The 25,882-nt window shown below is 45.8% G+C and overlaps 1 protein-coding gene across 1 annotated transcript in view; it reads right to left on the bottom strand.

The window, feature by feature from the left end:
• The window catches only part of MYO10 (myosin X), a 210,203-nt gene that overhangs the window by 20,624 nt on the left and 163,697 nt on the right, over positions 1-25,882 (bottom strand). The window contains exons 20-28 of the mRNA XM_036109218.2: positions 18,891-19,015; positions 18,679-18,793; positions 12,354-12,460; positions 11,292-11,501; positions 10,881-10,926; positions 9,286-10,164; positions 8,331-8,454; positions 3,914-4,157; positions 103-198 (exon numbers count right to left, since the gene is read on the bottom strand). Coding sequence (XP_035965111.2) covers positions 103-198; positions 3,914-4,157; positions 8,331-8,454; positions 9,286-10,164; positions 10,881-10,926; positions 11,292-11,501; positions 12,354-12,460; positions 18,679-18,793; positions 18,891-19,015 — 1,946 coding nt within the window. The remainder of the gene's footprint in view (positions 1-102; positions 199-3,913; positions 4,158-8,330; positions 8,455-9,285; positions 10,165-10,880; positions 10,927-11,291; positions 11,502-12,353; positions 12,461-18,678; positions 18,794-18,890; positions 19,016-25,882) is intronic.

Genomic DNA, 25,882 nt, shown 5'->3' on the forward strand with positions numbered 1-25,882 from the left:
CAACCAGAGAATCAAGGACAGTCTTTTCAGAGCCGGGCGGGTGGCCGAGGCCTGAGCAGGGGTGAGGACGTCGTCTGCGGGCAGTCGACCTCTGTGTCTCACCTGGCATCTTCTGGGGACTCGGCGATCAGGTGGAAGGTCCTATCGGCCATGATGATGTCAATCCCGTTCTCTTTGCTGGTGTTATCTATGATCTCTCTGCCAAGTAGCAAAAGCACCAAATACACATTAGGACCACAGACTCCTTAAGAGTAAGCAGGAAAAGCCATTTCACCAAACTGCTGATGGGAGTTGGAAACTGTAACCGAAAAATCAAACACCCACTTCAGCCTTGCTTTTTTTTTTTTTTTTTTTTAAGAAATGATGAAGATCCCTGTGTTCTACGGGGGGCGGCGGGGCGGGGTGAGGAGATGGGGTCTTCTCTGCTTCTAGAGAGAGAGGAAGTCTCACCCGGGACCAGGGGTAGGTGTTTCCTTGAGGTCGGTAGACTACTCTAAGGAGAAGTCTCTCTCCTCACTCTGGCCCACCCAATGCCTGCCACTGCTGAGGCCTTAGAAGGCTTGGGGCAGCCGCCCCCAGTCTGGCCCACACCTTCCCTCGGCTCCTCTCACTGCCCTACAATGGGAGGACCCCCACAAGGCGACTAGTGTGGCTTGGGCTCTTCCCCAGGTCCTCATGGCTTCCCACTTGAGGGCCTTGGCTGACACCTCTGACATACTCCACCTCGTATGGGCACATTATTTCCACTGGGGGCTCTGGGCTGAAGAGCAGCGTTTGGGTGTTTCTGGATTTCAACACCACCTTGCTCTCATCCCAACATGGAGGTTTAAAATCGGTGGACCAGGTTAACAAGATCAGGGTAAAACACAAGCAGATGTTGGCACAGAAACAGAGATGGCCAAATAGTTGATGACAAAGGAGCTTGGGGATAAAGCCAGCTTGCTTTGCCAAGTGAAGGAGTATAACTCTTCACAGTACAATATTCATTTCACATCTACACACCTAAACAGTCTAATTAGAAAAAATAAATATCTTAGAGCTAGAATCACTGAGACAAGATAAAATATTTTTAAAGATCAAGACGGTGAGAATTCCTACAGCAGTCTGTGACCCCCTTTCTGAGCAGGAAGAGGTGAGAGATGGGCAGGAATCAGCCAAGTCTCGGGTCACAGAGTCTCCTGAGCAGGACTCTAGGGAAACTGTCCAGACCATGTCATCCTGGACCGGCCACTCTGCCTCTCAGGAACTCGGCAACCTTGTGCGTAAAGTGAGAGATGAGACTGTGATCTAGCTGGAAGGCTGTGGCTCTGGACCACTGTGGCCCACATGGTCCTGGGAAACGTTCAGAAACACAGGCGGTGGGGTGGGTGGGGGGGCTCTCTTCAGGGTGGGGCCCTGGGACCTGCACTTGTAAAAAGCTTCCTTGGAGAGGGAGTGATGATATTGTCAGGGTCACGATGCAATATCTGGAAACTCCATAGAATAAATGCGGTGGCATCTTCAATGACAGCGAGTGTGTGAAGAAAATGGGGGGGGAATGTTGTATAAATTACAAGAGATTTGAGAGCTCGGTCGATGGATTAAAAATTATAAGCCTTATTTGGATTCTGATTGGAAGAAATAAACCAATCCAAACCAGCAAGAGCACTATCACCTCCATAAACAAGACAACTGGGGAAATCTGAACAATGACTGGAGTCTGGATGATTGAGAAGTTACTGTTATTTTTTTAAATGTTGTCACCATAATGTGATTATATATTAAGAGTCTTAATCTCTAAGTGTATACTAAAATATTTAGAGATAAAATTTTGATGTCAGGAAGTTGCTTTACAGAACACAGCCTGTAGGGGGAGCAGTGCGGGTGGGGTTACATATGAAACACTATGGCCATGGGCTGGCGGGGGAGGGGGTGGGTGGTCACAGCTGAAGGCTGCCTAACAGCACAGGGATTTCATTATATTCTTCCGCCTGCTTCTGCATAGGACTGAAATTTTCTGTAACAAAACATTTCAAAATATAAAGTGGATACTTTTAATTAATGCCAATAAAAAAATCTTAATGTGGTGAAACCCTAACAACTCCTTGCCCTCCCTCTGCAGAACAGGACAGAAATGGCCGAGTAAGAGCTAATGTCTTCTTAACTCTGTAATTTTCACAAAGCACCCGGAGAATAGGGCTTTTTATTAAGCAGCACAGAGCAAGGTGCTTGAGGATTATACATCAGTTTCCACCAGGGAAATTCCCTCTCTGTCCCCTCCTCTGAGCTTCCTGGCATTTGTCGGGGAGCCTCCTATAGGCTGAATCAGGAGGAACATCAGGGATGCAGGGCTGAGAGGCAGAAGCACACAGCTGTGTCATGCTATGGAAATTTCTTGTAGGATTTAGATTCACAGCCCCACACGCTCACGCCTGTGCTGGAGCATGGGCTCCTAACACACCCCAAGGGCAGCCTGGAGAAGTCCAATACTCCACTGTCTGCACTTCGTTATTTGCCCTTAAAATTAAATGCGTAGAACACTCTCCTTGTTTAACTTCCCACACTTTTTAATAAATAATGTTCTAAAGTCGCTGATGCTGGTTAGAAACAAAACACCATTTTCAGGTCTCGTGACTTTAGGAGTTAATCTTCTGTCTCAAAGCTTATTTTACCCATTTTCTAAATATGGTGATTGCTTGGTTTTGAGTGGAATAATGGCTAATGGTTATCCCAAAGCACTTAATGTATAGTATCAAGTTACCCAGCTGCCGCGAAGTCCAACAATTTCCTGAAAACCTTAATTTTTAACCCAAATAATAGGTCCTCAATAGTCCAGTGCTTTGGTTCTATAAAAGGGTGGCAGCAAAAGGGGGTGTGTTGGATTCAAAGCCCAGTTCTGTTCCTCTCACTGCTGGATACAACGATGGCTGAAATATCCCACAAAAGTAAAAGATAAAGGATTCATTTAAAAAAAAACATCTCTAAGAATGAAGGGTATTCAAAAAGTTAAAAAAAAAAAAAAATGAAGATAGTCAAAAGTTACAATCTTCCAGTTACAAAATAAGTCCTGGGGCCATCATGTACAGCATGAGAGAATTAGGTAAGAATACAGTATCGCCCATTTGGATAAAGTGCTAAGTGAGTAGATCTTAAAAGTTCTCATCACCAAAAAAAAAAAAAAAAAAAAAAAAAAGGGCGCCTGGGTGGCTCAGTTGGTTAAGCGACTGCCTTCGGCTCAGGTCATGATCCTGGAGTCCCGGGATCGAGTCCCGCATCGGGCTCCCTGCTCAGCAGGGAGTCTGCTTCTCCCTCTCCCACTCCCCCCTCTTATGCTCTCTCTCTCTCTCTCTCTCTCTCTCAAATAAAAAAAAAAAAAAAAAAAAAAAAAAGTTCTCATCACCAAAAAAAAAATTGTTAACTATGTGTGGAGATGGATGTTAACTAGACTCCCTGTGGTGATCACTTTGCAATATATACAAAGGTGGAATCACTCCATTGTACATCTGAAACTCACATGCTGTATGTCAACGACACCTCAAAAACTAAAGCAAAAAACCAAACACCTCCAGATGGGCAGTCTGGTTCCAACTTAGCAATCTGTTGTGGTGTGTTGATCAGTAAAAGCTTCTTAACCCACTGTTCAATATTCGAGGATCCCTGCACACAACCAATCACATCCCCACCAGGACCAGCGGGCATCTTACTGAGAGCCAAGGGTCTGAACGTGACTATGAGAAGTGAACGGTTCACAAAGTCATTTCCCCAGGCCCCTAACAATTCGATCGGCTCAAGTGAATGACTGGGACGCACTTGACGCCTACAACCTACTGCTTCGAAGACCGCGGGCCAGGTGGCTTTGGAGGCATCGACATGAACGACCGAGCAGCCCCAGAGCACCACCCCACCGGGCCACCTCCGGGGTCCGTCAACATACTTGGCCGTCCGGACCTCCAAGGTGCCTTTGAGCTTCTCCTCGCTGTCATTTTCAAAGTACATCAGCTTGGACTGGCGGAGGACAAACCAGCGCTTCTTCCAGTTCCTTCTGGACAGCGTGGAGGAGCCCCCACCTTTTTTGTGGAGCCAGCCTTGCTTGAGGGCCTCCTGCTTGGAGCGGAACCACAGGAAGGTTTCATCCTTGAGGACGCACCAGCGGCGTTTCCAGGAGTTCATTAAGCCACCTGTTCCCCCAAGATAGGGTAGGGAGGGGTTTGAGAGAAGTCAATCACACTGCATGACGACATCAGTGGAGCATCTCAAGGTTCAGCCTATCCTCCACTTTGCCCAACCGCCGTGCCCCCAGACACCCCCCGACAAAGCATGGTGCCTGCCGGCTTGTGTTCAGGGGGCGGTGGGCGACGCTATGCTAGCTTGGTTGGATTACACAGCAATGCTGTCCCTTCCTTATTCCCAAAGCAGCTCCCACTCAGCTGAGAAATCTTGGTGAGGGGCTGGCAGAAACACAAATCATGAGCTGACACTCTAACCCTGGGATGAGTCGAGATGGGGCACAAGCCATCTCCAAACAAATGGATCATGCTTATCTCCAAATGCCCCAGAGAGGAGAAATTAATTTAAAATGGTGTCAAAGTTTACACACATTCTTTCTTCCTTATTTGGTCAATGGGGGGGCGGGTGGAGAGGGAGAGGGGTACAAGACTTAAAACTTCCATAGGAAAATAAAATAGGGCTTTTTTGGATAAACACATTTTTTTCAAAGAAAAGTATCATCATCTGAAAATGTAAAAAGTGTAGATATAGGACATGTAGATATAGTGTTTACATATATTTTTATATGTAAAAAGTGTAGATTTAGGACATGAAACGAGAATTAGCCATAAGTTATTTAGTAGAAAACGTTTTCAGTAAGAGAAGTAAAACAAGGATATACATATATCTTTTACAAGATAAAAATATTCCTAAGGGGGCACCTAGCTGGCTCAGTCGGAAGAGCATGTGACACTTGATCTTGGGGTTGTCTGAGCCCCACATTGGGTGTACAGATTACTTAAAAATGAAACCTTTAAAAGAAACTTCTAATATTTTTCCAGCAGAATAATTTTATCTTAGTATTCTAGATTTCCCAAGGACGGTCAAAGATGACATCTTAACCACCATCAATCAAAAAATCTCTTATGGAATCCACTGAAGGATACTGAATCTACTTCAGTAATTTATTATAAAGAGACGAGTTACATTTTTTTGATCAGCCAGTCTTAAAAATAAGGCACAGGTGAACACGGATCCTGAAAGAATAAAGAAAACGCTTTCTTTTCCAGATTGGAGGTAGCTTGAACACGGACCTTCTCAGATTAATTTCTTCAATGATTGCTTCAGTGAGCACAGAACTAAACCTCACAGTTAAACAGATGAGGTAACAGCAACACTACTCGGGGTCTGGCGTGCAAGGCACTTGCTTTCGTTGGACACACCGATGCCTTTTCTTTCTTTGGGGGGGGGAGAGAAAGAGTGTGGGCACGAGCAGGGGGCGAGGGAGAAGCAGACTCCCCACTGAGCAGGGAACCGACATGGGGCTCGATCCCAGGACCCTGAGATCCTGACCTGAGCCAAAGGCAGGAGCTTTACCGACTGAGCCCCCCAGGCACTGCCCCCCCTCCCCCCATGCCCCTTCTTAAACCTAAAGCACTGTCTGCTCGCTTGGCTGAGAAGTCCGGGACCACGCCACGCTCCAGGGCAGTTTCCTAACAAACTACTAACTCGCCAAGGGATACCAGAATCAAACTTCTTCTTTCTGATTTGTGGCTTTAATCTGGGTTTCTCAAAGCAAGCCCAGAGGAAACTGTAGTACAAAGTTATTCTATGATCTTATTGTCTTCAGGTGATAAAGGTTAATGACGTTGTAGGAGGACAGATGGGGACTACGGCTTCTAGTGGAGAGCACTGAGCAAGGTGTGCTAGTGCTAATTCATTATGTCGTACACTTGAAACTAAGATAATACTCTATGTTAGTTAATACTTTGATTAAAAAATGTTTTTAAACGATAAAGGTTATTCACAGTTGTTTTGAAGACACAGATTATACCCGTTATCACCATAGCCATCACCTCGAGTTTATTCACTCTATTGCTCTTATGCTAAGAATGGGACTCACTCCCAGCAGTCCCTCTCCAATTCTGGGTGCTCTCTCAATACTTCATCATTTAGAGAATTCGATCAATGCTATTAATTTCCTAACTGCAAACCCTTTATGGAGACTATTAGGCTGGTGCAAACGCATTTATGCTCAAAATATAATCTGGTGGTTAGATTTTATCATTGGTTTCTCTCAAATGTTTGGTCACAACTTTATAAATACTTTATTAAAGATTAAATGATGATGTGTCAAAGATTAGAAGGTGATGCATTTATATGACAACTTGTTTTATTAAGAGGAGTTTGCCAAAAATTCACTTGTTTACCTTCTTGGGCTCTTCATGCTTTAATCTTAAGATTTTAATGCTTTGAGTAGATCTTTATTTTTTCTAATCTTATTTGTTTTAATCAATTATGTAATAAATCCAAATGCCATAGAAGAGTGACTTATAGGGAATTCTAAAGCTAACTTAGGGAACTAGAATTAACTAGGGGTGGGGGAAATATATACTACTAATAAAAAGCTTATATTTATCCTCAGAAATGAATGACAAAAATCTTAAAATGCTCTGATTTCATACTTCTTAGATTAACTTCTGATTTGTGACTAAATTTTTTTCTTTTATTGAGTATTCTAGTGAACACTTGATTACTCAGTTCAAAATGTTCAATCTTTTTCATTCTAGCACACCTATAAAATTTCCAGCAACCAATGACTTCAGGCAATAGGAAGATCCCCTGTAAGCTAAACCTAGCGAGGTTTCCATGAGCACTTTGGGGCTCTGGGGTTGAGAACAGCAGACCTTTGAAAAGCCAGTGACTGATACTCGTAGCTAGACTGATGTTGAAGATGGCGGGGTGGGGGGTGGGGGGGTGCAGAAGCAGCAAAAAAAAAAAAAAAAAAAAATCAAATGAAAATAAAAATGTAAGTGAAGAACAGGAAAACTATTAGGGCGGAGAAGTATTATGAAAAAAGATAAATATGCCAGTAGGAAGGAGAAGCAAAGGCAAAGAACAGAAGAAACAGGGAAAGGGAACACAGAATAAAAATTTTTTCATGGAGGGAAACAGAAGGTAAGAAAGATGGCAGTGGAAAAGAAAGTGAGGAAGAGTCAGGAAGACCTGCTGACAGAGAAACGGGGAAGGGAAAGGAAAGGAGGGGTGGCAGAGTGAAGGGCATCATCAGCGGGATGATGGTTTTGGTTACCCCTGCCCATCCCCCAGATCTGGACCTGGTTCCTCACGTAGCCTGGAGCCGTGAGAGAAACCAGACAGACCCTTCTTTCAGGGATCCATGTGAAACTCCTACCAAAACCTGGTGAGGACTGTGGCTTCTCATGATCCCTGTCACAGATTTAGAAGTCAGAGTTGAGGGGTGCCTGGGACGCTCAGTCGGTTAAAGTGTCCAACTCTTGATTTCAGCTCAGGTCATGATCCCAGGGTCGTGAGATCGAGCCCCGCATCAGGCTCCGTGCTGGGTGTGGAGCCTGCTTGAGATTCTCTCTCTCTGCCTCTCCCTCTGCTCCTCCCACCCACACCCAAATAAAAAAACTTAAAAAATAAAATATAAAATATAAGTCAGAGTTGAGAACACGGAAGAGGCATGACCACAAGGGCCTAATTAAGTTCCTTTCCAGAAGGAGTATGCTTTGAAGTCCTTAAGTATTAAGGGCCAATATAAGACATTCAAAATTTAACAGCGGTCAAAATATACAACCCAAATCCTTGTCATGAAGTGTGGGGTAGACGGCAGGTGTCATAAGCAGTCAAGGCAAGGTGCACCCCTGTCTCAGATCTTTACTTTTCTCCCACGTATAGGAAACCCTTCTAGGTTCTCTAACACTCCCGTGGGAGGGGAAGGTGCAGTGTATCATTGTAACGGGCTACGCCAATGCGGCAGAAGCAAGAGAGAGAAAGGAAAGGAAAAGTGTGTGTTGGCCGGGGCGTGGGAGATGTAGGAAGAAAGGAAAAGAGCACAGAAATGAGATGGGGTGGCAAGAGAGAGGAGACAGGGCCCGAAGACGGTGACGGTGGCTGCATCCTCTGGCCTAATGCTGTGAGAATCCAAGCAGCGTTCTTTGTGGTATGATCGTCTCACCCCCAGCATCCCTCGTTCACCTCAGACGACCTAACGCCAGGTGGGGGCCGTGGAGAGTGATCTTCCTGGTCCCCCTCAATCAGCCTCCGTGAAAACACAACCTCAGCGGTCCGTGGCTCTACCGCACCGCCCTCCCCAGGCGCCCTGGGGACACGGGTCCTACCTTTCATGTATAGAAAGCTGTGGAAGTAAGGCAGGGTGACACAGCTATACACCGAGTCCCTCCGGTAAGAAAGTTCATCGTCCGTGTCAAACCTAGAATCAAAGTCCTCCTCGCTGTCTTCAAACTGGACAAGAAGGAGAGAGCCAACGGTGAGCCAAACAGAAAAAGCAACAAAAATGCCCAGCATCTGTCAACATTGAAAAAAAAAAAACAAAACCTGGCAGAAGCAACAGGAGGATTCATACCATTTACAACACAGGGTGGTCATCAAAAGAATTACAAAATACCGACCTGTAAGGTCAAATGATCTATCGAATTGATACGATGCGAGACCTACTTCATCCAAAGGCTGTTCTAAAAACACTGCTGTTCCAGGGTATAATTTTAATCAAACCATACAAGAGTTAATTCCCTTTAAATTACAATGATAAGAATACCTTCAAGCCTTAGAAAATCAAGGGGCTATTTAAGGCAGAGCCAATGGGAAAAAATAAAAGTCAACTATAAATAAACCCATATGCTAGAAAGAGCAGCTGTAAGCCATTAAGGAGCGCAGAACCAGGTAGAACATGCCCGGGAGTGGACCGTGAAGCCACCCGAAGGCTAGACCTTTCGCCCATGTGCCCTTGGCCATTCTAGTTCTAATTTAGGGCGGGCTTTATTTCCCCACCTGCTGGAGGCTATGACAGACACAGCTTGCGTTTCCATTTGCAATGCCAGTTTTCTTAGGCGATTCTGGGCTCTGTGTTCAACCTACAGCAAGCACATCAAAGCTCCATCTACTAATGCGATTGCTTTTGGCCAGAGAAAGGGGTGGAGGATCATCCTCAAGATCATCCTCAAGAGGATCATCCTCAAGAGCCCGACTCTGAAACCTGGGCTCCCCCGGGGCACAGGTCACAGACAAGGTCCAGCCCCGCACCCCACCGCCCAGGCCCCCGCGGCCCATACTCACCGAGGACTGCGCCCCTTCCGAGCTGAAGCGGTAGGCCCCGGAGCTGTTGTAGGTCCCCACGGAGCAGCGGTAGTCCGGGGACCACTGGCTGCCGTACGAGTTGGAGAAGGTCACGCTGCTGCCCGAGGTGATGGCGCCGTCCTCATAGTCGTCCTGGTCGTAGTCGTAGTCGCCGTCCGGGGAGGGGAGGAGGCCGCCGCCGCCGCCGCCCCCCTGGGGCATGCAGTAGGCGGGCTCCCCGCTGGACGAGCCGTGCTCCGACGGGGCCAGGAGCACCGTGCTGTCCGCGCTGGGGCTCGTGGGCACCACCGTGTCGTTCATGTAGGGGTCCTCCTCCGACGACTCGTCGCTCGTGCGGATGCCGCTAGTTCGCTGGTCCGAGTGGCCGTGCTCGCTGGGGTTGGGCGAATCCTTGAAGGCGTCGTCGTCGGCCTCGAAGCCCTCGTCCACCTCCTCCTCCGGGTAGGGCTGGCTGAAGTTGAAGCTGGGCTTCTCGGCGCCCGCGCCCTCCGCCGGCCCCCCCAGCTCGGCCGAGAACTCGCTGCCCACCGACAGGGAGCGCTCGATGTTGCGGACGCACTCGTCGATCTCGTCGAAGTTGAGCGACTCCAGGAACTCCTGCGCCGCTCGGCACGCTTCGTCCTCCAGCCGCCTGAGCTCCTCGTCCCGCAGCTGCTGCAGCTTCTGCAGCGACGCCTCGGTCAGGGACAGCTCCTGCCGCTCCTTCATGCGCTGCAGGTCCTCGATCTCCTTCTCCAGACGCAGGATCTCCTCCACCTGCTTGTTTTCCTTCTGCTTCTCCAGGTCACAGTGCACTCCCGCTTCCCTCGGACTCTTCTGCAAGGCTTCCCGCTCCTGCTGCTTCCGGGCGGCTTCCTCCTGGGCAGAAGAGGAAGGAGGGGGTCAGCAAGGGTCGCTCCAACCAGTACAGGCATCGCTCCTTCTCTGCAATAAAGAACCGTGAGGAGCTGTGCTTTCTTCCTATGGGCTGAACTGTGTGCCCCCTCCACCAAATGGATGATGTCGAAGCCCTAATCCCCCCTACCACAGAATGTGTATTTGGAGACAGGGCTCTGAAAGAAGTGATTGAGAATAAGGCCATGAGGGGGGCTGTAACCCCATCTGACCGGTGTCCTTACAGATGGAGGAGATCGGGGGACACACAGAGACACCAGGGACGCATGCACGCAAATGCAAGCCCACGGGAGGACCCAGTGAGGAGGTGGCCGCGTGCAAGGTAAGGAGAGAGGCCTGGGCAGAAAGCAAACCTGCCCACACCTTCATCCTGGGGGGTCTAGCCTCCAGAACTGTGAAATAACAATTTGTTTAACCCACGCAGGCCGTGGTACTTCGTGATGGCAGTGCTCGCCCACTAATGCAGAGCTTACAGGGGTTTATAGAAATGATGCTTAAAACCTCAGGCATTCACAAAGTTTTTCTCAGTTGTAGCGGGTTGTGCATCATCAGCATCTCCTTTAAAACTCTTCTTCTTGTATCTTTATACTTCATTTTCGTTTTGAATCCTTACATCAAAGTGTTTGAGGTGGGAAGGAAAGGGGCAGATGAGATGGCACACGGTCAACAGCATTCTTTACCTGTTGGGCGCGGAGCTCAGCTTCTCTTCGTGCCCTCTCTCTTTCTCTAAAAATGTAAAGGAAAAAGATGGTGAAAATAACCAAAAGCAATGAAAAAAAAAATCCCAGAAGCACGTTTCTGAGAGAGCGCTACCTTTTTAAAAGATAACTTTGCTAAAGACAATTTAAAAAGGATGAAGGATGGACCCTCTTCCTCTGGTCAGTTGGCTCATTCTGTGCATGAATAAAAATGCACAGAACTCGGTCTTCAAGGCTGCCAAGGATTTTATATCCAAGCCACCAGGAGGTAATGTTTCAAATAGAAGGTTCTGCAGCATCCACTGAGAATTCTTGCTGCAAGAATGGATATTGACCTTAAAACTTTCAAAAGGTGCCCTTCTGCTTCATCCGAGCAAGAAAGCTAGTGTATACCTCTCCTCTTCCTCCCGTCTCCTCTTCTCTTCCTCCTCCCGTTTCTCCGCCAGCAGGCGTCTGTAAATTCGCCGAGCAATCTGACCTCGGAGTCGCTTCTGGAAAACTATGGCTGCTTTCTTCAGGTGCAAAAATCTCCTCCTCAGAAGGAATGCTCTGTAATTCTTCTGTATGATCACTACGCAATACAGGACCTTTCTGTATTGCTTTCTGAAAATGGAAAACAAAACAGCACAACAGAATAACTGTTGAGGTAATGAGGCTCCGAGCTCTTCAAATGAGTTTACATTAATGCTACAAGACAAAAGAAGAGGGCCAAGTTCTGAACGTCTCATTACAGGGACGGGAGCGAACAGGAGGAGGCCCCTTTGGACAAAACAAAACGGAAGGAAAACAAAAGAATAACAACAAACAAAACTAAAGCAAGAACCTTATCATTATCTTGGCTAAATAAGCCCATAACCCCTAATGCTGACTTTGAAGAGTCCTGGGAGAGGTTGGCTTGTAAACAGCTCCAAAAAAGATTTGATGTAGTCTCCCGTTCTCATGAGGGGGAAAGAAAAAGGCCACAGCAGGATGGTCTCCAGAAAATGGAACGGCGTGGGGTTTCACAGAGCAGGCAGGTCCGCAGAGATGGACAGAACTCTAGCGCACAAGGCAACAAGCTGCCTCACTGGGCAAACACGGGGGGGGGGGGGCGGTCTCTGTGGACCCGATGGGCCAACAGCCAGGTCAACAGCCAGGCTGCCCGGCTTCAATACGCGACACAGAGGAACTGGGTAAACAACTTAAATATCTCGGCACTGTCCCCTCCTGTCATTGCTCTAATGGAGACAGCAGGAGGCCCCTTGCCTATGTTCACCCAAGTCAAGCCAACTGGGCATCTGGCATCGCTAGTTAGGAGTGCTACGCTGAGACTCCCCATAGCCTGGTCCTGACCTCCATCCAGGTCTGTTGTAAGTAAAAGCAAACAAGGGCTACCCCGCCTGGTGACACATACAGGGGGAGGCCTCCTCTTGCCACTTTATACTTTACGGCTTCTCCCCTCTGTGTGCTTCTTACCGTGCCAAGTAGCCCAAGACGTGGGCCCGGATCACCATGGCCGCCCTCGTAACTTCCTCTTCCCGTTGCTTCTCCAGTTTCTGCTCCAGGGATTCTCGAAGGAAGACCTGGCCGAGGGAAAGGGACGCATCAGAAGCAAAGAACATGGCTGGTAAAAGGAGGTTCTCTCCGAGTCAGAGATATCTTTTGGAAGTCAGGCTTTCCTCTCTCTTCGTAAATTTGCTCCAAACACACAGCCATGTGTTCTAGAACAGTGCTTCTCCAACTCCCTGTGGCGAAGGGCTGCTTTGTTTTTTTAACTTTCCATCTGTCATGTACTAAGACATTCGAAAAATAGAGCAAAAATATATTACTAGGAAGAAAAAGCAAAGATACAGAAAATAAAAGTCCCCCCCCCCTTTTTTTTGGTTATTAGATCCAACAGGCAAAGAGGACTATGAAGTTGCCATCAAAGTTTACACTCACTTAAGTGGGACAAATAGTTCACGGACCAGCACCAGTCCCACATGAAGTGTAAGTCACAAGAAACACAGAGAGACGCTCTATGTTACAAAAGGAAAGAAGGAAAGGGAGGGAGGGGGAAAAAAAAAACCAAGAACTTTGCAAAATGTTACTTTACTAGCACATGGAAACTCTCTCTGCATGACTGTTAAGTGATTATGATCACGGTATCTTGGCCTCAAAAACTTTTAATGCACATTTAAAAGTTGACATTAAGACTGTAATTCTAAGGGCGCCTGGGTGGCTCAGTTGGTTAAGCAGCTGCTTTTGGCTCAGGTCATGATCCCAGGGTCCTAGGATCGAGTCCCACAGTGGTCTCCCTGCTCAGCACGGAGTCTGCTTCTCCCTCTCCCCCCTGCCCCCCCGCTCATGCTCTAATAAATAAAACCTTAAAAAAAAAAAAAAAAGAATGTAATTCCGAAAACGGAGTTTGAAATTAGAATTGAACCATTTCCGCTCCATCTCTGTTTGACCCTCACAAGAATACCAGAATTGGGACAAAACAGATCATAGCTATTTGCTGGCCTATTTCTGGGAACAGGCACCTCAACCCTATGCTTATTAAATAAGGGAAGTATATCTACTAATTGGCACTCTGTATCAGAATTCCCAGTATTTAAAAAGATGTGAAAACATTAAGACCCTCCCTTAATCAAGGTAGCTTTAAATTTTATAATTTCAGATTTACTGCCTGCATAAGAAATTCTGAACTATTTCCTAGAAGAATTAGTGCCAAATATTTTTATGCTTTTCTATTAACGGTCAGCCTGGAAGCATTTTGGTGGTGGTGGGCGGGAGGCTAAATGACACTCTCTCTCACTCATGATGTTTTGATTTATGCTCCTGTGAGTCATTCTGGCCTATAATGATGCATTATGTTTTCTTAATAGCACATTTTCCCAGACACTCTGCTCTGCCTCTTCCAAGACATTTGGGCAAAAAAAAAAAAAAGCGAATAAGGAATCCTACCACCATGTGACTCACAGAAGCTTTACCTACTCCTGCTCCGGGTTCCCGAGCACTTGCAAAACTCTACCACAAATAATTCTCCTAGAAAAGTTTTTCATACAACTCTCTTCCTATAATTGCAATTATATGCTCTATTGATGCATGAAGAGACTGCATCTTTGGCCAAAAAAAAAAAAAAAAGTAAAGGACAGAAGCTACAATTATAAAGCTTCTTTATTTGATAATAAAAAGTTTTCAGAAATATGAATCTCTGAAGCAGTTTTCATCAAGACTAGACTTTCAAGAAGTATTTAAACTTCTTTGAGACTTCTTTCCAGCATTAAAGATCTTATTCTAATGCTGTTGCTCTGGGGAGTATTTAAAAGTACGAAAGTCAAATCTTGGGGAAGCACGATGGTGGCGGGGCTATAATGAAACAAAATGCCAGTTCTAATGAGCAACATATTTATTCCATGATCAAATAGAGAGCTTTATGAAGGGAAGAGTGTCTTTCACCTTCCTGGAAGTCTACAGAATGTCTTGGTTTGAATCAGAATCAGAGAAATACCTGCTTTAGTGTTAAGTTTCATGCCCATCCCAAAGAGCTCTCTGCTCCACCTAGTACATTTACTTCCCCATCTTTCTCTAGATGCTCTTCCACTAACCCGAAGGGCAAACAAATAGAGCAGAACACTTTTAGAGGCCCAACTCAGCTTAAGAACATCCACCCTGAATTTATGCAAGGACACACAGAAAGCCACGTCCGTTCTCCCAGCCCAGCAGCGGCCATATCCCCGTCCTCCTGGGACGTGGCCAAGATGGAGCCAGCATGACCCAGCTTCTGTGGATGGAAGTGCTGCCCTCAGCAGGTGCCACCAAGTGGCTCAGGAAAGGGCAGTGCCCACTCAAGGGACTGCCCTGCTGAACTCGACTCAACATACAATATGAACAATTTCATCTGGCTTTTTTTCATCCTTATCCTAATAGTTCAAGAGCCCAAGGATTATTCTAGTAAAATGTCTTTATAAAAAAATACCTCTTGCAGACTTTATTGCCATAGAACAGAGGGGAAAAGGTCTGGCAACAGAATCCAGGTGGTCAGAAAAATGAAATGTGTCAGAGTCACAAGACAGCGGGAAGAGTCAAAACCAGGTCACCCTCAACTCAACCTCACAGCGGGGACACACAGGGGAATGTTCTGGACAGGCTGTTCACCGGAGGTTCAGGCAGGACTCCTACCTGAGTCCCCAGCAGATATGAATTCTTGCCTTCCAAGTACTAAATGTGTTTTTATGTGAGCCAACTAATTTAGACCCGGTACCGTGTTTAATTTGCAAACTACAACACTGTCCACGTTTCCCTCCGTCACGTGTGATGGGAATTTCTTTACCAGAAGATCCAGATGTTCATTAGATTTCAAGGCTTTAAATACAAAGACTTCTGGTAGCAACACTGACCAAAACACACACTAATGTATAATTAAGTCAAACAGTGGTCAAGGTCAAAGCTATTTAGTGGACACAATTCAAACGCTCTGATGTTTACATTTTCTTCCCAGTGTTTCTGTGAACCGTCAAGTTTCCATCCTACTACTACCTCCAACTGGTCACCAATTAAAGTTTAACTCCTCTTTAAAGATGTCCTCATCCTGAATGCTTTCCTGAGCATTTCAATCCACAGTGAGGTCTCTCCTGGAGAAGCAGTGTCCTTATTCCTAGAGGAGATGACGCTGTGTGATCGATCGGTGGCACGTGATGTCTTCTCTCCCGGGAACATAGTAACCTGAAGGGCAACGTCTTATATCTCTGTGTCCCCTGTGCTATGCCTGGTTCCAGCCTTGCTTGGGCCTCATTTCCATAATGTAACTGTAAGTGTACGTGAAGTTGGATTGGTTCTTGAGAGCTCAGAGAAGAGACCTGTATTGTCTTGAGACATCACGATCTTTGCTGTTATTCCACTGTATAAGGCAGCGGGATAGGAGGAGGGTAGCCGTTGATAGAGAATGCAGTATCTTTTTGATTAAAAAGTCAGAGCAGGCGATATTGTATTGTCAAGAGCTCCATTTGAGCCATCTTTAGAAAGTTTCCCCTGGGGGACTACATGAGTGATACCCTCGTTCCATCCCTTATAGTTTTCTAGCGCTTACCAGACATTGACTGAGCTCCTACTCTGTGCACTGTGTAGAAGAATGAACAATTAACTCTATGTTCTCTCCTGGGTGATTGTAGAGAAGTCACCAGGTAACACCAAGACGGCACGAGACCATGTTGAGTGTCACAATGGGACTGATGTAGATGGCAGAGGAGGGGGCTTGACTCAGTTTGGGGGTGTATTTTTCGTGCGGGGTGCAATGGAGAATGTCAAAAAGGATTCCTGTCCAAGTCCATGTCTAAGCTAAGACTGGAAGGATGAGTTAGATAAATAGGGGATGGAGGTGGGGGCCAGAGGGAGGAGAATTCCAGGCAGCAAGACCTATAAACCTGTGAGGACACATCCTGAGATGACCCCCCAGTGAGTTACACCTTGGTTTAATCCTGCAAGTGTGGGTGGAAACGGACTTCCTTCTAGCAAACGGAATATGGAAAAGTGATGGGATGTCACTTCTGTGAATACATGAATTATAAGGACTCCGGCTGAGCTCTCCTGCCGGCCTTGAAGAAGTGAGCTGCCATGCTGTGGGATGGATCACATGGTAAGAAACTGCTGGGGCCTCCAGGAGCTCAGAGCGGTCCTGGGTGGCAGCCAGCAAGAAAACAGGGACGTCAGTCCTACAACTGCGAAGAACCAGATGCTGGCATCACACAAGCTTGGAAGAGGACCCCGAGCTCCAGAAGGGAATGCAGCCCCAGCTGACATTCTGACTGCAGTCTGGGCGACCCCGACAGAGGTCCTAGTTAAGTCATGCCTGGAGCCCTGACCTATAATACCGTGAGGGAATTAAAACATGTGCTGTTAAAGCAACTACGTTAGTGGTAGCTTGTTACACAGCAACAGATAACTAATCAATACCTCTGCATGCCATCACTACCCTGTTGGATGTTTGTATCTTAAATCCCTGCCAGGGTGAAAGTGCTCAAGAGGAGAAGAGCATGGGCCGCCTGGGTGGTTCAGTCGGTTGAACATCTGACTCTTGATTTCAGCTCAGGTTGTGATCTCAGGGTCATGCGATCAAGATTGAGCCCCAAGCTCAGTGCGGAATCTGCTTGAGATGCTCTCTCCCTCTCTCTTTCTGCCCCTCCCCCCAACTCTCTTTCTTACTCTCTAAAATAAATAAATAAATCTTAAAAAAACCTTAAGAGTGAAGAGTACATCCATTATACACTTTCCCTTGCTGAATGTCCCCACATGATACGTCCATACTTGTCACTGATGTGATAATGGACGGAATGTTTGTATCCTCTCCATTTCCCAGTGTGATGGGATTTGGACGCGGGACCTCTAGGACGTAATTCGGTTTGGATGATGTCAGGAGGGCGGGGGGGGGGGGAGGGCATGATGGGATTAGTGCCCTCTAAGAAGAGGGAGAGAAGCCCGAGCTTGCTCTCCACCACGTGAGGACCCTGCTCTCAGACTTCCAGCCTCCAGAACTGTGAGAAATAAATGTCTGTTCTTCAAGGCACCCAGTCGGTGGTATTTTGTTATAGTAGCCCAAATGAACTAAGACAGTGAGAGGGAGTCTTAAGCAGACTCCACAATCAGAGCTGGGCCCAACACGGGGCTCGATCATGACCCTGAGATCATGACCTGAGCCGAAATCCAGAGTTGGACGCTCAACTGACTGAGCCACCCAGGCGCCCCCTTTTCCCTTTTTTTAAAAGAAATAAATTCTTTGGTTAAAAACAATGCAATATGAATGGAAACTTTAAAATATTTTTTGGATGCTGCATTGCTACTCAGAGGGCCAGGAGGATGAGGCATGAGGACCACCTCTTATGTTCGAGTACATCCAAACACTCAACGGTCAAGCCCCCCCAGCTGCCTGCATTTCTGTGCCAAGTCACATTTCTGTCTTTTCCGGGTGATGAGGCCCGGGAGCGGAGGGAAGAAACAAGAGTGAACAGCAAGTGAATATTTCGGCAGCTCCCTGCTACAAGCAGAAGAGGTCACACCACCAATTTTATGGCTAATTTTTGCTGTTGAGGCTAAACTGTCTGCCCCTCAGCTCCTATCTGGAATAAAACGGATACAGACCTCATCTCAGCCACACCAGCATGTTCCAAAAATGACCTTCACTTGCTTTTCTAGACTGGATTTTGGTCAACCTACGAGATCTCGGACTACTGGCCGGTCTCTGGCACAACAGGTCCTGTGGGGCAGGGATAGCATTCAGCGTCCGGATCACGAACAGTTAGAAGGGTCTGGGCTCTCACTTCTCTGAAGCCAGAGGCTGCCCAGCACTTCGTGGCACTGAACTGCTCATCTGCCCAAATCTGCTGACTGCCTGCAGGAACGCGCACGCACACTCTGGGTCTGAGGTTTCACAAAACAGAGCTCCTGACAAGTCAAGTACTTCAGATAAAATATTAACTGTCTGGAGGACAAAAGACTACGGTGGGGATGGCACCATATTGTCCCCCAAGTTCAAAAATAATTTGTTAGCAATTGCACAGGATACCTGCCCTAACATCTCCCAGGAGTTCGATGGGATGAATGTTCTTTCTTCTTTTTTTTTTCTTTTAAAGATTTTATTTATTGATTTGAGAGAAAGGGAGAACGAGCGGGTGAGGAGGGGCAGAGGGAGAGGGAGAAGCGGGGAGCCCGACGCGGGGCTCGATCCCAGGACGCTGGGATCATGACCTGAGCCGAAGGGAGACGCTTCACCGGCTGAGCCACCCAGGCGCCCCACGGGATGAAGGTTCTTTCTCCGTAACTTTACCTTGGTCTTGCCCAGCTGCCACTGACTGTTGGAGGAGTCGTAGAGCTGCAGCAGGGCCGTGCACTTCCCCCGGATGTCCTCGGGCACAGCCGCGTTCCGCATCAGCACTTTATACCTGCCGCATAAAGACGTCACCCGCGTCACCTTTTGCTACGACCCTCTTTTTCCCAGTGCCTCCGAAAAGAAAGAGGATCTATTCAGCCTGGCCTTGCCTTTTGTAGAAATCCTGAAAGGGTCTCCGGACTGCATACCCCGCCTTCCGGATCCTCACCGTCTCCAGCATCCCCGAGTATCGCAGCTGGTTTAGCACAACCGCCTGGTCAAACTGGTCTGGCATCTAGAACATGTGAAACAGTGAGAGGATAAAGTGAACGAGGCAATCCCCCCATTCTCTCTCTCTGTCTCACACACACACGTGCACGCACGTGCACACACGTAACCCAGACAAAAATACAGAAGAGAAAGCAAACCCCACCCCCAGGGACCTATCACTTGGCTTCAACAACCATCACCCTGTGAATCCAGCACCATCCAGGAGCCCTTACTCCCTGCCCTTAAATTTTTCCGAAGTCCCAGACTTCACATCATCTCATTCGTAAATACAATCAATACCATTTCTCAATATAACCACACCACCATTATCATGTCTTAAAAGATACCAATAATTCGCTGGTATTAATCTCCATGTTCAAATTTCTGACTGTTTTAATGATCATAAACATAACTACCATTTTAAATACTGTTTTTCAAAGAACCTAGAAAGTGTCATCTGGATGTCAATAAACTTTTTGAACTTCCATTTCAAGGAACTGAAAGGCATGTTTCTAGCCAAAGAATAGAGTGACCCAGTGAGGGATGGAGGGAGGGGTGGGTGGCTGGGGTGGGGAGTGGGGAGACAGAAAGCATACCAGTGGAAAAAATATAGAATTTTAGTTTTCTCAATATCTAGTCAAATCTTCCATGTATCGAGAGCTCTACAAGATGATCCCTAAGTAAATGAATCCCAGAAAATCCAAACCAAAGACAGACAAAAAAAAAAATCAACCCAAAACTTCATGTCCTGAAATGTATTCTCTTATCCACTCCATTACCAAACAAACTAGCATTGCTGACAGGACAATGGTCTTTCAGGGGAAAGCCCAAAAGTAGGCCATTTCCCACTCTCGGCTTTTTGGGCAATGATTTGTTTTTCAATCCAAACAGCCAGTCCCTTGAACTAATTTGTATTTTATCCTACACAACTGTAAATAAAATGACTGAAAAAGAGTGTGAGAGGATGGAAGCACACTGTTAAAAAGTGCAAAAAAGAAAAAGAGTGGCTTAAATTTGCAGTCCTTATAAACGTGGTCATTAACACAAATTTAGGCTTAAAGCCATGTTGTCCCACAGGCTTCCCAAACTAGCGAAGAATACACTTGAAGAATGCTCTGTAAATCTCCCCTACAGCTTTTGATGGAATACCCTGCTATCATCTACAGCAGGCCGACTTCTCTTACATTTAATTTAATTCCTTCTACAAACAATGTGGTCAACTTGTCTTTACTCAGCAGTATTCTGCCCGAGTACAGCCAAAAAATTAGGGCAAACTTCCAAAAAATTGTGGCTCCCTGGTTTTTAGTCTTGATTATTTATCCCTGGAAAAGGAAGAAAAACATAAAAATGTGAAAAGTCACCCCCAGTTCCTTATCTTTGTGTTCTAAAAACATGGAGAGAGGCAACAGTCCTAGAGGTATTTGGTTAACATGCTGCCGTTATATTATCTGAGAATATAATCTGAGCAGTAGCCATCCACAAAGACTAGCACAGAGCTAACGTAAAACAAACACAGAATAAAGCATCAGGCTTACTCAACTTTGTTAAATTCGTAATCAGACACCTACTAATTTAGTATTCAATCACTGGATGCTCAAAGACTTCTCTCAATCTCTCCCCTTCCCGGACCCACACTGTTTTTCTGTGCATCTTTTCTTCCAATCCCTTATTTAACAATGTCCCCACGATTCCTTCGTTTGGCACCAGTTCCTAGAACATCCTAAAAAAATATTACGAAAGGGACACCCCTATCCAAAAAAGTTCAGCCACACTCACCATCTTCAGCCTCTCCGAGGAACATTCCACCTTCAGCTTGGCTCTCAGGCCAAAATTCATATGGAAAATGCCTGCCTCACTGACCTTTCGGGCACAGCTAAAGACACTGAACAATAATGAACACCATTCCTGTGCTTTAAAAAGTGCGCGGTCGCCATGACGACCCCTTCCACTCTCGGGCTAATTAGTGTGGTGTGGCTGTAGGATTTCATACAGCCCAGGGAGGGAGGCAGGGAGGCAGGGGGCCACCAGGAGCGGCCGCTCTTTCCAGGCTCGCGGTGCAATTGTGTAGTAATTTAACCAGGAAGGGGGATCTCTAGGCAGATTGTTGCCACGGGCAACCCACACAGCAATCAGGAGACTGGGGGGGGGGGGGGGCACGGTAAGCCTGTATTTCCATCCGTGCTTCTCTTTTTAGTTTCAACTTCCTTCTCTGGTGAATTTAATGTTCAACGATGACCCAGCTGGGGGCGGGACACGTCACAACTTAGAGGCATTTTCCTTCCCAAACTTCACCAGCACACACTGGTCTTCACTGGGAACTAGTTTTCCAGAGCTGGAGTTTGCTCTGACAGAGACCGCCTAACGTTTTGATGGCAACAAATAACATGGACTTTGGAAGTAATGGCTATAAACCAGGGCTTTAAACACCTACTATATGCAAGGGTTCATGGTTCATGCTCAAGGAAGACTTAAAAAAAAAAAAAGTGGGGCTAGATTTTTTTTTTCTTCCTTTAATCAATAACCCCCACCAGGGCGCTGCATTTGTTACAACTCATGAATCATCACAGCCTAGAGTCCACAGTTTACAGGGCTCCCAGGTCTTGCGCATTCGAAGGGTTTTGATGGATAATGACATACATCGACCATTAGAGGATCATAGAGAGTAGTTTCGCTGCCCTAAAATTCCTCTGGGCTCCGCCTACTCATTTCTACCTCCCCCAACCCCTGGCAAGCACTAATCTTTTCATGGTTTCCTTAATTGTTTTTTTAACATTTAATTTTTTATTTTTTTAAAGATTTTTTCATTTATTTATTTGAGAGAGCGAGAGAGCATGAGCAGGGGGAAGGGTAGAGAGAGAAGCAGACTCCCCACTGAGACATTTAATTTTTTGAAAGCAGTTTAAGGTTCACAGCAACATTAAGAGGAAGGTCCAGACATTTCCCTTAGGCCCTTGCCCCCCCATGCGTAGGCTCACAGGGGCTGCATTCCGTCTCCCAGGACCCTTCAACTTAGAAGGGTGCCAGGTATACCAACCAATCCTCATTCCTTACGTAGCAGAAAGCCGAATATAAAACCATATCAAACATTAAAATTAAGCTCCTTAGGAATGCAGAAGAAAGCAAAGTATGAGGAGGTACGGGGGACACATAATTTGAACCCAGGTCTGACCCAGAGTCTGGGCTCTAACAACTTCTCTTCATTGCTGCAGGGGAAGGGGCGTATCACAGAGAATGCAGCACAAACAACAGCTAAGAGGCAGAACAAGAACCTGGTGTCCAGTTGTTAGTCTGGGGCAGAAAGTGGGGTGCAGTGGACCTGGGCGGCTGTGCTTCCTGCATCCCAACTTTGATGGCAATTGTTTTCAAGATAAGGACCAACAGAGGCTTAGAGTAAGAGATGAATGCGGTCAGACCCGAAGTGTACAAGGATCCCTTTGTCGGCAGCGTCAAAACTGGAAACAAGACCAGAAGAACGGCCAGGGATATTTTGTTATCAGGCACATCACGAAATATTATGCAGCCATTAAAAACGAGACCAAGTGAAAGATGCACCAGTAGACTCTCAGGCCTTTGGCAAGCTGAGAAAAGATGTAGGAAAGTATGTGTAACAATCTCATTTTTGTACAACAATGACCTCACCAAAAAACCCCGAAGGAACAAAAAGACCCCCCAAAAGAACAACAACAAATCAACCCTGCCCTATTTACTGCATGTGCGTGAATCTGCGGGCCTACCGCGTGTTATCACGCTTCACAGACGCTGTGTTTTTCACAGATTGAGGGTCTGTAGCAAAGCTCTGTCAGGTCTCTTGGCACCATTTGCCCAACGGCATTTGCTCACTTTGTCTCTGTGTCACGTTTTGGTAATTCTTGCAAAACTTCAAACTTTTCCATTGTGATCAGTGATTATGCCCTGCTGTAAGCTCAGATGGTGCTGAGCATCTTTAAATGAAGATACGCACACCTTTTTTAAGACATAATGCTACTGCACACTTAATAGACTCCAGAATAATATAATGTTATATGCGCTGGGAAACCAAAACATTCATCTGGCTCGCTTTTTGTGATACTCACTTTATTGCAGTGGTCTGCAACCAAACCCACAATATCTCTGAGGTATTTCTGTCTAAATCTAGATACGTATGTGCAGAAAAGCACAGGAAGGCTCAGGTTTAGTCCTTATTGGGATTGGAGGCGCTGTTACGGACGCTGGGAAGAAAAGTTGCTAGGAAAAAAGGGAATGAAAAAATTAGGCTGCACTGAACAAAGGAGATAATCACGTATATACAATATGACTATTTTCCTACATGGCTATATGTCTTTGAAGATGTTTAATAAATAACATTTTTTTACAAGGTAAAAAAAACCAGATATCAAGTGGATTCTAGAGGTCCTGCATGGAATAGAGTGAAAAAGGGAAAGAGAAGCAAGGAGACCAAGTGTGAAGCTTCTGGAAGAATACTTTAAAGTAGAAACAACCTAAATGTCCACCAACAGATGAATGCATGGGGGTGCCCGGATGGCTCAGTTGGTAGAGCATGTGACTCTTGATCTCGGGGTCATGAATTTGAGCCCCACATTGGGTGCAGATTACTTTTAAAAAAAATGAAAACTAAACAAAAACCCCAAATGAATGTATAAACAAAATATAGTTTATCTATTCACACAATGGAGTATTATTTGGTCCTAAAAAGGAATGAAGCACTAATACACACTATATGAACCCTTAGAACATTTTACTAAGTGAAAGAAGCCCGTCACAAAAAATCATGTGCATATTATAGGATTCCATCCATATGAAATGTCCAGAAAGGGAACTCTGCAGACACAGAGTCGTGGCCGCCTAGGGCTGGTGGAAGCAGTGGGGGTAGGTAGGTGTGTGTGTGTGTGGGAGGGGGCAGGCCAACGGTAGGGGGTTTCTTTGTGAGCTGATGAAAAAGTTCTAAAACTGACAGTGGTGATGGGTGCACTTTATCTGTGAACATACAAAAACCCGCCAAATTGTACAGTTCAAATGGGTCAATTGTATGGTATGTGAATTCTATCTAAATAAAGCCAGTTTTTTAAAGTATTTTAAATGCCACACAAGACATGGAGGCATTTAAAATGGACGCAGTGGGGCGCCTGGGTGGTGCAGTCAGTTAAGCGTCCCACTCTTGGTTTCGGGTCAGGTCTGATCTCAGGGTCGTGGGATCCAGACCTGGGTCAGGCTCTGCACTCAGCGCCGCGTCTGCTTGAGATTCTCTCTCCCTCTTGCCCCTCCTGCACGTGCTCGCTCTAAAATAAATACGTACATCTTAAAAAATAAATAAAAAATTAAAAAATAAAATGGACAAGCAGCAATGAATGTGAGGGAAAGTCTTCATCCTGGAGACAGGATTGAATGTATTTGTTTCAGGTAATTCAATTCTAAAATAATAATAATAATAATAATAATGAGGAAAACTATTTTCCCCTACCATCTTAAAAAGATTTCAGAATGCCTAGACAAAACAAATGACTGAGAACATGCTAAGACCTCCCCCCAAAATCCAGTTACGAGCAAGCCCTACCTTCTGCAGCTTCAAATCTAAATAAAGGGCAAGAGAGGTGCTGATAAACAGGGGCCCAGGACAGGGGAGACGCTTCACAATCAGAGACAGAAATAAATGCATTTATGTATTAATGAAGCTGATTACCCCGAACATTACCTAGCCTTTCATAATTTCATAAATATTGCATAAAGATAGTAAGAAGGGTGTCAGCGAACTTGGAAATAGCCACCTGTCTACAGTACGAGGACATTCAATCTGTGCTTATTTAAGAAAATAGAGCGAGTTCATTATCGATGGACCCTCAAAGTTCTCGTGCTTCTCAGCATTTGAGAGAGATTTCAGAAACCAGGCAAGGAGGCCTGGGAACTCAGGAAGAGTGGGAATCTGGCTTGCCACGCAGAGGTCCACGGGGTTTGGTGCGGGGCTAGCCAGGACTTCAGGGAGAAGGTACTTCTCTACTCTGACTGGGTGGGTGAGAAGGGCAGATGATTCCATCTTGTAGAAGAGGAAACTGGAAGTTCCTTCCATAGACTGAGAGCAACCTTCCAGGTTACAGCACGAAATGCCCGTTTCTGTTTGGACGCAACAAACAACTGGGTCCAAATTGGAGATTGGCTCCAATCTGCTTAGAATGCAACACGGCAGCAAGCCGTAGGCCTGACAATCCAGGTCCTCGGAGCACAGAAAAACCAAACGAGATCTGAATATTTTACCGACAAGTGCCTTCCTTACTGCCCTTAGTAGCTTAACAGAAAAAAATTTTTAACTTTCTGTCTCACAAGACTTAATCTCCCACCTCTTTGGTAGACTGTTTCTCAAAGTGAGTAGTATAACATTCTAAAATTAAAGGGTCCTATTTCTTCCTCATATTTTTAAATGGATCCTGACCTACTTTTTCCATGTGAAGTACATTCACCTTTATTTACATACATATTAGGTCTGCAACTGAGGGACTTATTTCATAGTCCATATTATGTTGGATTAGTCCCTGGCATCCTAAGAAATATAAAACAAGCTAATTATTTAATAAAAAGAACCCTTACAAGATTCTTTATTTTGGTAAGCAAATATTCCGGAGTCGGGGAGAAGCACTGCAACCAACCTTACAGAGAGGATTGAGTATCTTAGGTGTATTTGTATTTGCATTACCATTACCGGATATACCTTTACTCTATTCACCTTTAAACGTAAACCTCACCTCTGATAACCCTTCTTCAACTACAGAAAATCAAAGATTCCAGAAAGGCTTATCCAAAGTCAATTATGTTACACTAATAAACTATCATTCCCAGCCCTGTAATGACTGAGAAAGTCTTACAATGGGACGCCTATCCTCACCTTACTAATTAACCAAAAAAA

Source organism: Halichoerus grypus, chromosome 2 (assembly GCF_964656455.1).
Source record: "Halichoerus grypus chromosome 2, mHalGry1.hap1.1, whole genome shotgun sequence".
NCBI lineage: Eukaryota > Metazoa > Chordata > Mammalia > Carnivora > Phocidae > Halichoerus > Halichoerus grypus.